Here is a 15,642-nt window from a genome sequence, read left to right on the forward strand (position 1 = left end):
AGACAGATAGACAGATAGACAAACTGACCTGATGTAAACCCTTTGCAGACAGAGATTGAACCCCGAGTCTGTGTGGTAGTGTGAGAGAGTTCTGCCTAAGCCCCTTAGAACAGTATTTTCCTATTACTTCTCGCTAACATCATTGTCACGGCTGTTGCTGTTGTCCCTGTATTTCCACAATCTGTCTCACCTATACCAAGTAAGCTGTGTGACCCTGTGGTGAAGAAAGGTCTACCTGTGGAATGAAGACCCGCCTACTTCCTGGTTTCTGTGGAGCTCTGTCAGGCTGACTTCAGTCCCACCCATTGGTCCCCTCTGTTCCAGCTCAACCAATGGCTCGTCACCACCTTAGCCCACCAGTTGCTCTCGGCAGCTTGTCACAACCAGTTGACTTGTGTAACTCATGTGAGTTGATTGTGTGCAGTTTTAGTGAAGTAAGTACTTTGCGAGTTACCTTCTGTAGTTGTGTTTAGTGAGATAAATCTCTTGAGTCTGTCGTAGCCAGTTTTATGTTATGTTTATTAGTTAGACACTATTTGGTTTTTGTGAGCTTTTTAGTGATGGGCAAAGCGAGGCTTTATGAAACACTGAAACGTTTGAAGCAATTGTGCCGGAATTGTGTCGAGGCTTCGAAACACTTCGACACCCGTCTCCACGGTGACATCTACTGGTCACTTTTGATAGACACATCTTGGTAGGGGTTTCATTCAAACAATGATTGACCAGCGTTTGCAATTCTAAAGCCTTATAAATACATGACCAACAGGATTTTGGAGAAATCACCACACAACAAACAAACAAATGCCTTCAGATTGTCAGAGACAGCAGATTTTTAATAAAACACATCTGTGTGTTGTTTAATAAGTAATCACTCATTTAGCTGATGCTTTTCTCAAAAGCAAATCACAATTGCTGTGTCAGAGGGCACACCTCGAGGTTAAGTGTCTTGTTCAGGGACATGTGTATCACAGTGGGAATCGAACCCACGTCTTTCACACTAAAGGCATATGTCTTAACCACTACTCTATCCATTTTCAGAGTCAGAATACTTCATTGATCTACGAGGGTTACTATTTTTATTATCATCATTATCATTATATTATTGGCCCTGCGATGGACCTGGCGACCTGTCCAGAGAGTACCCTGCCTTTCGCCCGATGTCAGCTGGGATTGGCTCCAGCCCCCCCGCGACCCTGTACGCAGGATAAGCCGTTGACGATGGATGGCATTATCATTATTGTTGTTGTTGTTGTTGTTGTTATTAGTTCTTTTCTTACAACTGTTTTTATCATCATTATTATTACTACTGATGTTATTACCACTACCATTGACCAGCACTCAGTCCTTCCAGGATTTCGCAATTTCACAGTTCCACAACACAAATTCAACAAATCCCTGCAAAATCAGCATGACTAGCAATTTTGACAAATCGCCGCAAAATGTTGTCACACACCAGCAATGTCACCTCTTTGTTTACAAGTCGCTACAGACAGGTGTGATACTGAAAATATAAGTACACCGTTGTCTCTTGACACACCTTTTGCCGGCCCAAAACATGGATGGAGAATGACAGAAACACCTGGAGGACTTCAAGATAGTCTGTTGCATCCTGGCCAATTGTAAGCACCGAAAGAATCAAGGTAAGTTGGTTTAAATGTGCATGGTTAGGGTTAGGCCCGCGAAATCCTCGAGGTATGGTTTAATGATTCAACTATAATTCTAAAGTTAAAAATATCACATCCACCTTTGCAGTTTTCACTTTTCCCACAATTGAATCACAAAATAACACCGAATAAAATTGCAACTTTAATCTCAACTTTTTAGAAAAGCTGCCGCAAAATCTGAAATTTTAGGCCACAACAATTATAAAAAATCCCCACTAAATCCTGGATGGACTGAGCACTATAAATGAATATGTGGAACTTGCATTGCACTACTGTGTGCTTTCCACCAGCTGACACGACCCATACAGCCATTATTCACTCATTGTATTGATTAATCAAAATCAATAATGAAAAAACAACATTGGACTAATCAAGCATCTTTGAACAATTTAGGGAGCGCATCAACATCAGCATAGATTTTGTTACCCAAGAGAACTGTTTGATGAAGATAAAGACATACTGCAAAAAAGCAGAGGGCACTGTGGCTCTTGGCGTTATATCCCATTCTGCTGGTAGATTCACATTTTTGTGAATTAAGAATATAACCTTCATCAACTTCAGCACTCAGTGAAAGCCACTGTTGAAAATCAAATCTAAATTTAAAATACAAAAACAATAAAAACAAGTTGTACTTACATTTGGCAAAAAAAAGTAAAGACAAATTGTTTCAGTTGTTGAAATGTAAGGGTATTGATCCCCTCCTCCTCCTACTGGTTAATCCCTTCTACCTTTTCATTTAGATTTATTTTTGTTCTTTCTAGATCAGTTTTCTCTTATTTTTTGATGGTGCTGTCATATTATTATGAAACTGTCAGAGCTTTACACTTCTTACAGGTGGTTGCTTTAGACTGTCGTGTGCAAGGACCTGACGCTTGTTTCCCTTTGAAATCTGGAGAAGCATTGACTCAAAGAACAACATTTAAAGAAGAACTGGAAATGCTAAGTTTGGAATTCCTCTCACCTTTTATCTTTTTGTAAATGAAGAATCCAATCACTGCAATGAGGACGATGACAGCAACAACCACTGCAGCAATGATGGAGATGATGATATCAGTGGGCTTCTCTGTAAAGCACAACAACCACAACAAAGAAAAATATCACAACTTGTACTGTACAGAGTAAATCTTTTGTATGCTGCATTATGGACCTTTTGTCATTTAGAGGTCAAAAGAGTAAAAATGCAGCACACAAAACTAGTCACTGGGCCTCATGCAAGAAAATGTTTGTATTCTTATCCTAAATCTCTCTTAGGTTTCCTTGTTCCAAGTTGGATTCACCACACTGTCATAACCGGACAAACCTGTTGTAAGTAACTTTTCGTTTCAGTCTGATGAACACCACCTGCTCATGAGGAGGTGCGTTCATGAGATTTCATCATTTGCAAAATCAGTGTCTCTACATACGGCTGCTACCCAGAGTAAAAATAATTTTACATTGCAGATCACAAGATACAAGTCCTGCTGTTGGCAATCAGCAAACAAGTCTAGCAGTTTCAGTGTCGTGGTATTAGAGGACCAGAAGCAGTTAAAAATATTTATAATACAACTGTCAGAAATACAGAAATAAAGTGGGAATTATTTACCACATGGTTAGATGGTAATTAATGTCTTTCTCAAGCAAAGCGGTGACTAATGACTAATATGAGAAGTCAGAGATATTTTAGATGAGATAATATTATATCTTACAGTAGTAACTGAATTTAGGGACCATGAGACATATAATCTAAAAAAAGATGAAGAGGTTTGTCTATTTTATTTTAGTTGATATGAGTATCACATTGAAACTCCAAATTAATTCAGATTACGGCATAATGATCTGAGGTCAAAAGCTTTTCCCCTGTGTAGAAAGGAAAACTGTGTATGTGACTTGTACAACAGGTCTGGTCTCATAAATTGTGTTCAGAGAGAAAATTCTAAATATGAAAAAATTACTGATGCCACCAATTCTCGAGTCTCTCCTACAAATCTTTTCCTAAGAGTAGTCCTCGCATGACGTCCATTGTGTGGTGAAACACTGTCAAATTAATGTACAATGTGAAAATTTATGTACATTATAGAATAAAGCTATATTTAACACCAAAAATGTCTTAACCACAGGACAAATGTGTGTTTCCCACCTTCATAACTTCTGATTCTAGTTGTATCCAAGTTGGTTCTGATCTTTGGTTTCTCCAGTTTGGTGATGATGTCGTTCTTCACACCAGCGAGCTGAAACACACATTCGTACTTCTCCCAGTCTCCAGTTGGAGGTTTCAGGTCAACACTCATCTGGAAGGATCCATCGTTGTTGGGGAGGATCTCTCCGTGGTCCACGTCCTCATGAAGCTCCTCTCCATCTTTCCTCCAGAACATCGTGGCTCTGTCAGGGTAGAAACCTGTAGCGTGGCAGCTGACTGGAGAGGAGGGAGTCTTCTGGAGGAGAGACACTGAGGGAGGGTCTGGGGAGAGAGAGAGAGAGAGAGAGAGAGTAAAGGTTCTTTATGTTGATTTACTGTTTGTTATACTGTGTATGAAATGTAAATAAACCTCATTGAAGTGTAACTAAAGAAGAAAAAGTGTAATTAAAGAAGAGAGAAACACGCCAGAGAGAAAGAGAGAAAACAGAGAGAGAAGCAATAAATGTGTGAGAGAGAAAATGAAAGATAAATAAATGTGTGTAAACAAAGTTGATCTCTGTGTGTCGGTTCATATTTATTATAATGTTGCTGTTGGTTAGAAACAAATGAGGTTAATTAACATTGTTGTGTCAATGAAACTACATCAGGTCATGTGATTCTACCTTTTCTCAGCAGAGAGCTCCTCCCATAGTCCACATACTTCTTCAGCCAGTCAACGCACTCCTGGGTCAGGTAGTTCTTCCTCTGTGCGATCACAGCTTGATTATCCCACTTGTGTTTGGTGATGACAGCCTGTGGTTTTGGAGCGATCCATGTCTCTGTCTTCAGGTCAAATACTATGAAGTCTTCTCCATCGTAACCATCTTGAAAAAAACCTTTAACCTCTCCAGTCTCATCGTCCCACTCACATCCGACCATCCTCTGGGCAAAATGTGCACCTGAAAGAGAGACATCAGTAAACAGAGTGAGATCACAGCTCATCTATCATCAGCTGATGTCACATCTTCACCACAGAGACACACTGATCCACAGACACCAGAACAGAGGATCTACACCTCCTGCTGCGATTGGCTCGACGGACGCCACTCACAGCCAATCGCCATCTGGACAGTGTGTGCGGACGCCTTAAGAGAGAGAGAGAGAGGAGAGGCAGAGAGGCTGCTGGGAAACAGAGTGAGATCCTAACTCTTTTTATTTCACCACCACAGAGACACGCTGCCTCCACTGAGACCAGCAGTTTATCGTCCCCTGCTGAAGGCGCTGTGGCTTCATGTGAGCTGCAGGAACACAAACTGAGGTGGACGCAGATTAAACCTGATCCTGGACTGAACATGACCCCCCTCCTCTACTGAGACCCTGCAGCCAGTGGATCAGTCCACCAACATCCTCTTCCTGTGAGCAACTACAGACCAGGCTGTCCTGAGGCTCTAGAAGCTTCCACTGAAGGAGCGTTTCAGTCCAGGATCAGTCTCTAGACTCCACCTGCTCCACCAGGACAGCGTGTCCTGTTCAGCAGCGCGTTACTACAACTGGTCAGAATAAGGCCGAGACCAGCAGGACCATTATGGAGACTGGGAGGCAGTCTGTGTGTCCTGATCGGTCCATCCATCAGCCAATCAATCAATACAACCAGCAGCTGTTTCCACCTGCAGATGTTGGCTTGATGCTGCCTGCTGGGACGGACCAACACGCTGTGGTCAGAACAGCAGAGTGAAACTAATCTAATCTGGACTTCTACTTTATATTTAGAGCTCAAACTGATCATTCTTTTCACTGTCAATTATTGTTTCTGATTAATCGATTAACTTATTTTAAAAAAAAAGTGTCAGAAAATAGTGAAAAACGTCCGTCACAAGTTCCCGGAGGCTGAAGGTGAAATCTTTAAATGCTTCTTCTTTTTGTCCGACACTGAACAGTATTTAATATAAAATGATATTAAAAACAGAGAAAAGCAGCAAATTCTCATATTTGAGAAACTGGAACTAGAAAATGTTTAGGCTTTTTTTTTTTTTTTTTTGCTTAATAAAAGACTTAAATGATTATCTGATTATCAAAACTGTTGCCAATCAGTTTCAGTAACCAGGCAGTAATGTTCCTCTGTCAGCTGTGTGTTGTGAAACTGTTGTGAGGAACTGGTTCCTACAGGAGAGTTATTCTGGACCGGCTCACTGTGGGCAGCTCAGTAAAGTTATTCTGATCTGATCTAGTGGAGATAAAGTGTTTTTTCTGCTGGTTGTATGGGATGGACAGAAACTCTTGGCTTTTCTCATTTCCCAAATTCTGCCTCCTCACCTCCTCAATCCTCAAACCTGTGACCCGGAAAAAATGTTGCCCTTCACGGTTTGTGTTGTGCCTCATTAAGCCCTGTTATAACTGCATTCCTTAATGTCATTTCACTTTGATGTGGTGCTACGAGCAGAGTTTCAGGAGTAGGACCATACATCAATGACGTCACTCCCGGCATTTCCATAAATACCCACACAACACACGTCCTCTTCTTCGCATTCTGCACCCTATCTCTGTCTGGTCTCCTCATCTCCTTCTTCCACTCCATGGGGTTGTATGAGGGTCCGTCGTGCACGGGCGCTACAGCGGACTTCCCCTATCGTAGCTTCCCCACAATGCTTTTGAATGTCTATTCAGCAACTGCAAGCATCATACATCTTTCTGTTTTGTTCTGTTTTGTTTTTATCTGTTGATGGTGGTCCTCTCTGGAAATCTCTGATGGATGGGCAGCAGTATCATAAAAATTAACACTTCTCCAGAGACACAGAGCGCATTTATGCACGAGCCACAGCAAGTTAAATTAATATTAAAATCTCCCAACACGATCGGTCAAGATCTAATGTTAATTCATGTTCTTTGTTCTTCACATCCAAAAGGTCTCACACGCAATACAGTGAAACTGTTTGGAGTAAAGAAACAATCCTGCTGATCAATGAGCTCCATCAGAGCGTCTAAACATGGATTATAGAAGCTGAAAGCTTAATTCTGTTTCCTCTGGAGAGTTTCCTCTGTCTGTCCTGTCATGATATTTACTGCACGGATGGAAACGTTTAAATGACTGACAATAGCCTCTCTAATCATGAAAGTAAATTGTCAAAGAAAACACTGATACATCAATATAACACAATAGGCTAAAGAAATTACCTGGAAAGCTACAGTGTGTGTTGGCGGTGGGGTAAAATGTCCATGCAGGTGCTGGTCTCTAAATCTGATAAAATAATTAGTTTGTTGGGGGCGGGTGGATTATTTATTTACATGAGTATTCAGATAATGAGAGCTGATCCACGCATCACAACAATAAAGATGCTATAATTGTGACAAAACAATTTCTTTAATGGAAAGTGAAACGCTCATCTCATCAGCTGAGGGCTGAAATGATCTCCTGTTTTCAGGCAAAATGTGCACTGCTACCAGATTTCTGTGTACTGCATGATAGTACGCTACTGTAATCTGACTGTTTTCAACAGATGATGTTTATTGCAACCTCGAGATGTTTCTACATGTCATAAATTTGACATACATGTTCCTTGACTGTGAAGATACGTATGATCTGTAGCCTTTATGTATTAGTGCAACAGCTGGTCTGCTCATCTGATAGAAATCACAGTGACAGATGATGCAGCTGTGCAACACGTCTTATTTAATTGACGTCGCTTTAAAATGACGTCTCTGAGGCAAGGACATAACATTTCGTTAAATACCTGTTTCCTCGACTGGACTCTCCTCGAGGATCGAGGAGGCACAAATTTGGGAAATGAGAAAGACCCTCTGTATCAATGTACAGCAGCATCAGTTATGTTTCTGTTGAGTTTGACTGTTTCAGCAAAGAAAAGCCTCCATCAGACAGTTTAACCTACGAGACTAAAACTTGAGAGATGAAGAATGGTGTGTGTGTGTGTGTGTGTGTGTGTGTGTGTGTGTGTGTGTGTGTTGTAACATCTGTTTACTAAAATACAGGATGAAAATAAACATTTTATCAGTAGAAAGCGAAACACAAACAAACCTCCAGTTTGGTTAAAGCGCTGCTTCAATATGTCAATGTTGGCTTTGAACCACTGCTGGGCACCCAGACGGATCTGAGTCTCCCGCTCCCAGTACTGAGGATCATCTGTTGTGACTCTCCTCATCCAGTCCTGTTTGGGTTCTGCTCTCCTGGTGTTACTGTCAAAGTGATCTATCTGAACTTTATCAACCAACCCAACAGACACAAACTCTGGGAAGTTTGGGACTCCAGAAGATCCAGTGTAGAAATACTTCAGAGAGTGAGTCACTGTGAGAAAAGCTTCATTATTTCAGTTTTTATATCACAGTTTTATAAAATCACTAAACAAAATCCTGAACACAGAATAAAAAAAAAACTAAAATACAAGACATCCATCTCTGTTTTCAATTGCATTCAATTAATGCAAAAATACATTTATAGATAGAGTACAGTTTTATGCGGTTTAGAAGTGGGCTGTTTTGATCTTTTCTGATGCTGTTGCCATTTTTTCATATTCAAGTAATCACTGATGTCATGTTTTTATCTGGTTGTTAGAGGATTTGTGGTTACAAATGTTTGAGTATATTTTTAAATACAACCAAATGAAAAAATAAACATCTTAGCTAGTCCCTTGTGTATCTCACATTGATATATCTTGATTTATGTAAACTGAAGAATTATATTTGAGTTTTAACTTCCAATATCTTTGATCTGTATTGTATGATAATTGTAGAAAAGTTATGGCAGAAAACTGGCAATATACAAATTTCCACGACAATTAACAGACACATTTCTATCTTTAAGAAAGTTCTCTTAAGCAATATTTAAATTTCTCATGTAGTCCCATTCTTCTTTCTTTTTCTTTAATTTATTCCAATTATATTAATATTTTAAAGGTTTTAACAAAGTAAACTATCTGCAGGTGTCTGAAATTATTGTTTATTTCAGAAACCTCTGCTGTCTGAACGAATGTAGATCATATTTCTGTGTTAAGCTGCACTTTAAACATTTTGAACTGGTTGAAAATGAAATTATAAATAATTATAGACATTAAAAATCGGATATAGGCCTATCAGTCAAGTATTGTTTCAACTAAAAGAAACATAAAATAAACTATTTGTTTTTGGTGATCAAGATGCATACTGAGCAAAACATTTCAGTTTAAAAATAACCCTATCAGAGCTCTCTGGTGGACAAACGATGTAATGGAGACATCGTTTCTACATTTCCTTAAACCTCAGTTTGCTGTTACCTGTCACTTATCAGCCGATATAGGGCCTACACTGATATGATGCACCGGTTATAACCTAATTTCAGCAAATAATATCATCATACAGTAACTACCTGCGTGATGTAATCTGTTACGTTGGCATCAATATCCATAAAAACAACACCATCAACAGACTTATTGGTGTTGTTAAATATAAAAATCCAAAAGCTATTTTTGTTCAATCTACAAGGAGGTCCTGGAACTAAACATCAATGTATATATTTTTAAAAACACTACATATGTAGGTCTACCAATAGCCCTATAAAGACCGAACTTATAAAATCAACTGATTAAAAAAGTTCTGAACCCACCTGCCGCGGCGCCTTGTAGACCTACTCCCAGGAGAGCCAGGAAAACCAGGATCTCCATTTTTAGTCTAGGCTACATGTCGCATCAAAACCTTCGACTTTTGACTAAACTGATACGCCTATATTTCCTATATCATGAGAAACAGATAGCCTACCGTATACCTACAGCGGCGTTAACTCTTCCGTCTGAGCCAATGGGAATTCAGGCTGAGTATCAGAGTCACTTATAACTCGGTAAAACTGACCCGCTGAGGTTATTAACGAAAGTGAAAGTAAAGTATATTTTAACCTGTGAAATAGGATGAGGTGGGCGTTATTTTGGTATCCCAGCTTTGTTTGCATATGAAAGGAGTATTAAACCTTCTGCTGCTCAGACACTGAATAATGTTTTGCAGGCTGATGTCATGTAACGAACAGAAATGTGTTAATTTTCTGGTCAGACGTCACTGTCAGATCAGATCCACTGGGGTTTGTGGGGATGCAGTATAGCGTCTTGTTGTTCTTTTGCTCTATATGGCTGTCCTGGGAATAAAAACAGTCCTGATCAATGAACAAACAAACCTGCAGGTGATGTGCAGCAGCACATTTTCTTAGTGAGGACTGTTACTCTGTTACTTCAAACGCATGCGTACAATCACACCCTCTGGTTATTAAACAGGGACTGGAACATCTTATATCCTTTCTGAAGTCCATGTCCAGTACAGTAATTTATTTGTGTTACATTATGTGTTGAGCTATTTTGTTTAGTTTCAGGCCTACAAACAGTTTTGGGAACAAATTAGAGCCATTAGGACAGGCAATATAATAAAACACAAGACAGTTTCCATGAAAGAATATTTCACCTCCGTATTTGACCGAAATTAAATCAAGAAGCAAAGAAATCAGACAAAAGCAGAAACAGAGTCAGAGAGCTTCTTAAACACAAAGACAGATCAGGTATCTCTGTCATCCAGGCTAAATGCTCCTTGTTTGGAGCTTTGGATGCTGAAAACTGCCTAACATTATGTTATAGAATGTATGTTTAAAATATTGATTTAAGGTTTGAATGTACTTAAAATTTTAAAAGTAAAAGTTCTCAATGCAGAAAGAAAAATGTCCTGTAACTGTTAAACTATAGATTTTTATTATTACGCATGCATTAATGTTAATGTTGTAATTGTGCAAGTAATTATTATTTTTATTTTCATTATGGATTAATCTGTTGATTATTTTCTCCATAAATCAGATTGAGATTTTGAAAATAGTGTAAAATGCCGTAATAATTACCCAGAGCCTTAAGTGACACTTTCACAATTCTTTCTTTGTCTAACCAATAGTACAAAGCTCAAAATTATTACAAATAAATTTTTATGATTAAAAGGGAAAGCAGAGCATCTTCACATTTGTGGCGGGGGAACCATGAAATGTTTTTACAAATGTCTCAGATTAAAGTAGTGAAGTAAAAAGTACAATATTCCCCTCTGAGTTGTAGGTGAGTAGAGCTAGAAAGTGTCATGAAATGAAAATATTCAAGTAAAGTACAAGTACCTGAAATTTGTACTTCAGTACAGTACTTGAGTAAATGTACCTAATTACTGTCCACCACTGCTCTGATCACACGTACACATCTTAAGAATAACAAAATAAAAAATAAATAAAATCCATTTAAAAAGTATTTATTGGTAATGAGCAGCCTCACAGCTCCATGAAACCTGAATATCTCTTTAACAAAGCTGAATTACTGAAAATGTCTTCAATGTTATGAGAATATGAACATTCAACAAACAACTTATCACCTGGTTTTCAGAAACTCTATATCCATTAATAAAACTCTAATCTGTAAAAGAAATGTTAGTTACACTCAATACAATAAAGTCCTCAATAATCCCCCACAAACGCACAAATTGTAATAATAGAACATCTCAAAGAAAACGGGTTATTTTTATTTTTATATATTATTTACATATGAAATCTGGGAAATCCTAGGAAAGCTTTGTTAAAGAGGAACTTCACTAATTTTCTCCTATGTTGTGTCAGAGGGGTTGTGGATTTTAAACTCTTAAAAATTATTTTGCATAAAGACGGAATCATGAGCTTTGGATAAATAGCTAAAAGTAGCTTTTAGTATGGTCCAAATATTGTTTTTTAGGCGTTAAGGCAGTGATTCCTACAGTTTGTGTCGTAAACTGAAAGTTATTACTACCCAAAATTAAGAAGCAGTCAGAATCTGACAACTCACCAGGTCAAGTCAATTTCTTCTGGTGAAGATGTCGTCATTCACACCAGAGAGTTGAAACACGCAGTCATTCCTCTGCTGATGAAGGTTTCAGGTCACTCAGTTAAGCAAGTACAGTAGTTGCCGTTAAAACTTTAGTTTACATCAGATCTAGTCAGCTAAAATCAAGTCCTTACTGTTTACGGATATGTTTTGATCATCACAACTAACTTCAAATGCAATCAGTTACTTCATTCATATTGCAACAGGGCTAATTACCTTTTTAAAATATGAATTATATCTTATTTTATCATGAACTTAAACTATCTGCAGCACATGATGTGAAATAAATGTGCATACCTTCATTACAAATAAGGAGGGGCAGGTTTGAAAAGTTTAATATACTACTTTCAAAATATAGTAATATCATAGAACTGTTTTTCAGTAAAACATCCTAAATACATGTATGAGTGTACTATTTAAGGATAGTGTTTGGGTTCAGCTGGCAGTTGTTGGTAGGCTATGGTTTGTCAACATTATAAATCAGGGAAAACAACCTGTAGGCCTTTCTGTTTAATGGACTTTACAGTGGGGGAAGGAATACTCCAGTAGCTCCAGTACCAATACAATAGAAATACAGGTGAAAGTCCTGCAATCAAAATTGCACATGAGTAAAGTATTACCAGCAAACAAACTTCATGTACCAAAATTAAAAGTAGCCTACTCATTATGCAGAATGACCACTCTGAGAATAATATATAAATACATGATTACTGACGCATTAATGTGTAAGCGTCACTTTTCAATGTTGCAACAAGCTTGCTTGCCTTAGGCTGGATTACACATAAATATATATATTTATTTACATTTTCAGAGAAATCTCACATTAAGAAACAAAACCTACTCTGTCTAATAAATGATAATGATGATGTTATATTCGATCTATTCATACTTACTCTCCAAGTAAGCAATCAAATAAACAGAATAACTTTAAGAGTCTTTAGATTTATCAAAAAAACGCTTTTAATTTGTAACTTAGAACATGAAATGTCATTAAATGTAGAAATCAAACATCTTTCTGAATATGGTGTGCAGATTAACTTATATCACTGTGACTTTGTTTTGATGAGATGGTCATCATGATGTCCTCATGATTATCTTTTTACAAACCAGGTAACAGGGGAGCACAAGTACTGTTGGAAGTGCAGTCATGCCAAGTTAAATCATAAGTTCCTGCTTTAGTTGTCCGTAGAGTGCTACACATTTGCCTAATGGATTTCGTCCTTCCCGTTCTGTTTAATTTGATATCATAACATCTGCATTTGGAGCCATTTCATTAAGTCTCTGTGAAAAGTAAAAAAATCAGGATATATTCACATCACTGTGCAGTCAGACACACATCAGGATTTCAAGGCACATATTTTATATTGGATGCTTTATTGATCTGTAAACCCATGTACAAATAATATGATCAATAATGTCACAGAACCACCCCGCATATTTTACCAACCTATATAATATCAATCTAAGAAACAGTCACATTAAACACTGCAAAAAAACAACTTCAAGAAAAATCCAACATTTACATAAAAATTAAATTTGATTGAGCGTTTACACATCTACAAAATAAATCTTAAACTGACACATGCCAGTGTGTGTGGATATGTGTGTCTATATGAACATTTGCATTTGTAAAATAAACTTTACCAGCTTCAAACCATCCAGAAGAAGAATATCACATAAACACCCAAACCATAAAATGAATCATGTGATGACAAGCTTACTGATGTTTTTTGTTCTTGTGCATCTTTCTTTAACTCAACCCCCCCCCAAAAAAAAGACATGAGAGAGCATCTCCAATGTGTTAAATCATCATGTAATATATTAACACAAGAAATATGAAAAAATATTTATATAGACAGATCTACATTTACCTATTTACAGACACATTTGTCAACAGTGGGAACACCTCCTCTTGTATTTTAAGTAGAGAGGGATGGAATTGGATTTTCACTCCAGTCCCATCCCATTCCTGATAAAAACAAAGTCTGAAAGTAGTTTCTCATGTTATTATATTTATATATATATAAAAATCTGATTTATGACTCACATAACAGCGAGAACAAACTTTTCCGTATATTCCGCATGTACAACTTTCAATTGAACAAATGTTGCATCAACAAGGCTGTGATGTGAATCTAGTTTTATCACAATTGATGTATTTTTATATTTTATGAAATCACTTTCATCTTTAATAGAACATATAGTTTTCATAGTCTGGATGTCTGAAGTCCCCTATGTTCCTGCCTGAAACCCGCTTGACTCCCATCCCAAAGGAATCCCGTGACCCACAGGTTTCCCCCCAAAATGTCATCCTCTAATATAAATTAATTGATCATTTACATTCAATATGTATATATTTTTTTGATTATTTATCATTAAGATCCACTGTGGAATGAAACATTGCCATTTAACATTCAAGAGAATGTAGTTCATAGTGTTGAAGTTCTGCGTCAACCTTGTTTGAGTTTTCTGCCCAATATGTTTCATTCACCGAACAGAGTGAATTCTCTGTGAGTTTGTCTTTTGATCCATTTTCCATACAAAAGTATGAAATAATATATTTTTTATTATTATTATTTATTTATTATAATATTGACCTTATAAAAGGTCAAAGCTATTTCAATTTTAGTGGTGTGGTGAACCTCTTATTTATGTTTGAATTAATGATTTGTGACTTTACTGTAGTCAGTTTTGAAGATTTCTCATGAAGTGAAGTTCACCCTCTTCAAACTCTCGCTCGCTTCTGTTTGGAAAAATGAATAAATTCATAAATGAACAGAGCAAAAATGTATGATGTGTCAATAATGTATCAAAAATGCAAAAGGTGTGAAACTACTGTGATAAAAAAGGAAATGCTTGTTATTTCTCAAAACATGCTTAATTTGGCTTACGGTGCAACATGCAGGTGATGTTTTAAACAGACGGAGACATTAGTTACCTTAATCAGTGGTGTCACTGCCTTGACGTCCTATAGAAGAACCAATTTGCAAAAAAAAGAAACCTCTTTAATATCAAAGTGAAATCAAATTTTTACAAACTACAAACTGTATACTAATTCACTAATTTATATCACTTCCTCTTCCAGGATGTGGATAGAGCCTCTGCAGTGGATAGATGTAGCCTAGAATTAGTCAGAGCCAGGATGCCATGTTGTGATGCTTCTAGCCACCTCCTCCTAAAAGCAACACCCTCACCTTGTTCTGTTTTACTAAACATATAGCCACTGGTTCTTATGTAAGCATCATTCACTGAACTGAATCTTGACACAACGCAGCCATCTTTATGTTGGCTGCAGCCATCTTTATGTTGTTGGTGATGTATCAGGAAGACAAAGCAGGTGAAGAGTCATTAGTTACCTTTAATCAATGGTGTGTCGCTGTGTACACTTTCTGTAGAAGAATTCTTTGAAGAACACTGTGACTCTGAGGAGAAGAAAATACAAAATAATTAGAACAAGACAGATAGACAGATAGACAAACTGACCTGATGTAAACCCTTTGCAGACAGAGATTGAACCCCGAGTCTGTGTGGTAGTGTGAGAGAGTTCTGCCTACGCCCCTTAGAACAGTATTTAATGCTGCAGCCATCTTTATGTTATGTCACAAGTTATAGGTGATGTATCAGGAAGACAAAGCAGGTGAAGAGTCATTAGTTACCTTTAATCAATTGTGTGTCAATTTTTGTGGAAGAATTCTTTGAAGAAGACTTTGACTCTGAGGAGAAGAAAATGCAAAATAATTAGAACAAGACAGATAGACAGATAGACAAACTGACCTGATGTAAACCCTTTGCAGACAGAGATTGAACCCCGAGTCTGTGTGGTAGTGTGAGAGAGTTCTGCCTACGCCCCTTAGAACAGTATTTTCCTATTACTTCTCGCTAACATCATTGTCACGGCTGTCGCTGTTGTCCCTGTATTTCCTATACCAAGTAAGCTGTGTGACCCTGTGGTGAAGAAAGGTCTACCTGTGGAATGAAGACCCGCCTACTTCCTGGTTTCTGTGGAGCTCTGTCAGGCTGACTTCAGTCCCACCCATTG

General features: G+C 37.7%; 2 protein-coding genes and 1 long non-coding RNA gene across 3 annotated transcripts in view; all 3 read right to left on the reverse strand.

Moving 5' to 3' along the window:
- The window catches only part of LOC123976751 (H-2 class I histocompatibility antigen, Q9 alpha chain-like), a 28,676-nt gene that overhangs the window by 4,003 nt on the left and 9,031 nt on the right, over positions 1 to 15,642 (reverse strand). The window lies entirely within an intron of this gene.
- Positions 2,555 to 9,470, reverse strand: LOC123977132 (class I histocompatibility antigen, F10 alpha chain-like). Its single transcript, XM_046059665.1, has 5 exons — positions 9,350 to 9,470; positions 7,790 to 8,056; positions 4,443 to 4,718; positions 3,781 to 4,101; positions 2,555 to 2,727 (listed from the first exon to the last, which is right to left on the reverse strand). Exons 1-5 carry the CDS (start codon positions 9,405 to 9,407, stop codon positions 2,570 to 2,572), a joined length of 1,080 nt encoding a protein of 359 aa, XP_045915621.1. The 5' UTR covers positions 9,408 to 9,470; the 3' UTR covers positions 2,555 to 2,569.
- LOC123977144 lies at positions 12,959 to 15,588 on the reverse strand. The gene is made up of 5 exons (XR_006826539.1): positions 15,570 to 15,588; positions 15,260 to 15,316; positions 14,960 to 15,025; positions 14,542 to 14,571; positions 12,959 to 14,346 (listed from the first exon to the last, which is right to left on the reverse strand). It is a non-coding gene; the product is annotated as an uncharacterized LOC123977144 (long non-coding RNA).

The sequence above is a fragment of the Micropterus dolomieu genome, linkage group LG09, assembly GCF_021292245.1.
Source record: "Micropterus dolomieu isolate WLL.071019.BEF.003 ecotype Adirondacks linkage group LG09, ASM2129224v1, whole genome shotgun sequence".
Taxonomy (NCBI): Eukaryota; Metazoa; Chordata; class Actinopteri; order Centrarchiformes; family Centrarchidae; genus Micropterus; species Micropterus dolomieu.

What these genes read in the sequence shown, in the direction of transcription:
- LOC123977132 (XM_046059665.1), bottom strand. Translation starts at nt 9,407, where the DNA reads ATGGAGATCCTGGTTTTCCTGGCTCTCCTGGGAGTAGGTCTACAAGGC. An exon ending in TCTACAAGGCGCCGCGGCAG is followed by an intron (nt 8,057 to 9,349) that starts GTGGGTTCAGAA and finishes CTTTTCTCACAG; the next exon opens with TGACTCACTCTCTGAAGTAT. An exon ending in GCGCTTTAACCAAACTGGAG is followed by an intron (nt 4,719 to 7,789) that starts GTTTGTTTGTGT and finishes TCTCTCTTTCAG; the next exon opens with GTGCACATTTTGCCCAGAGG.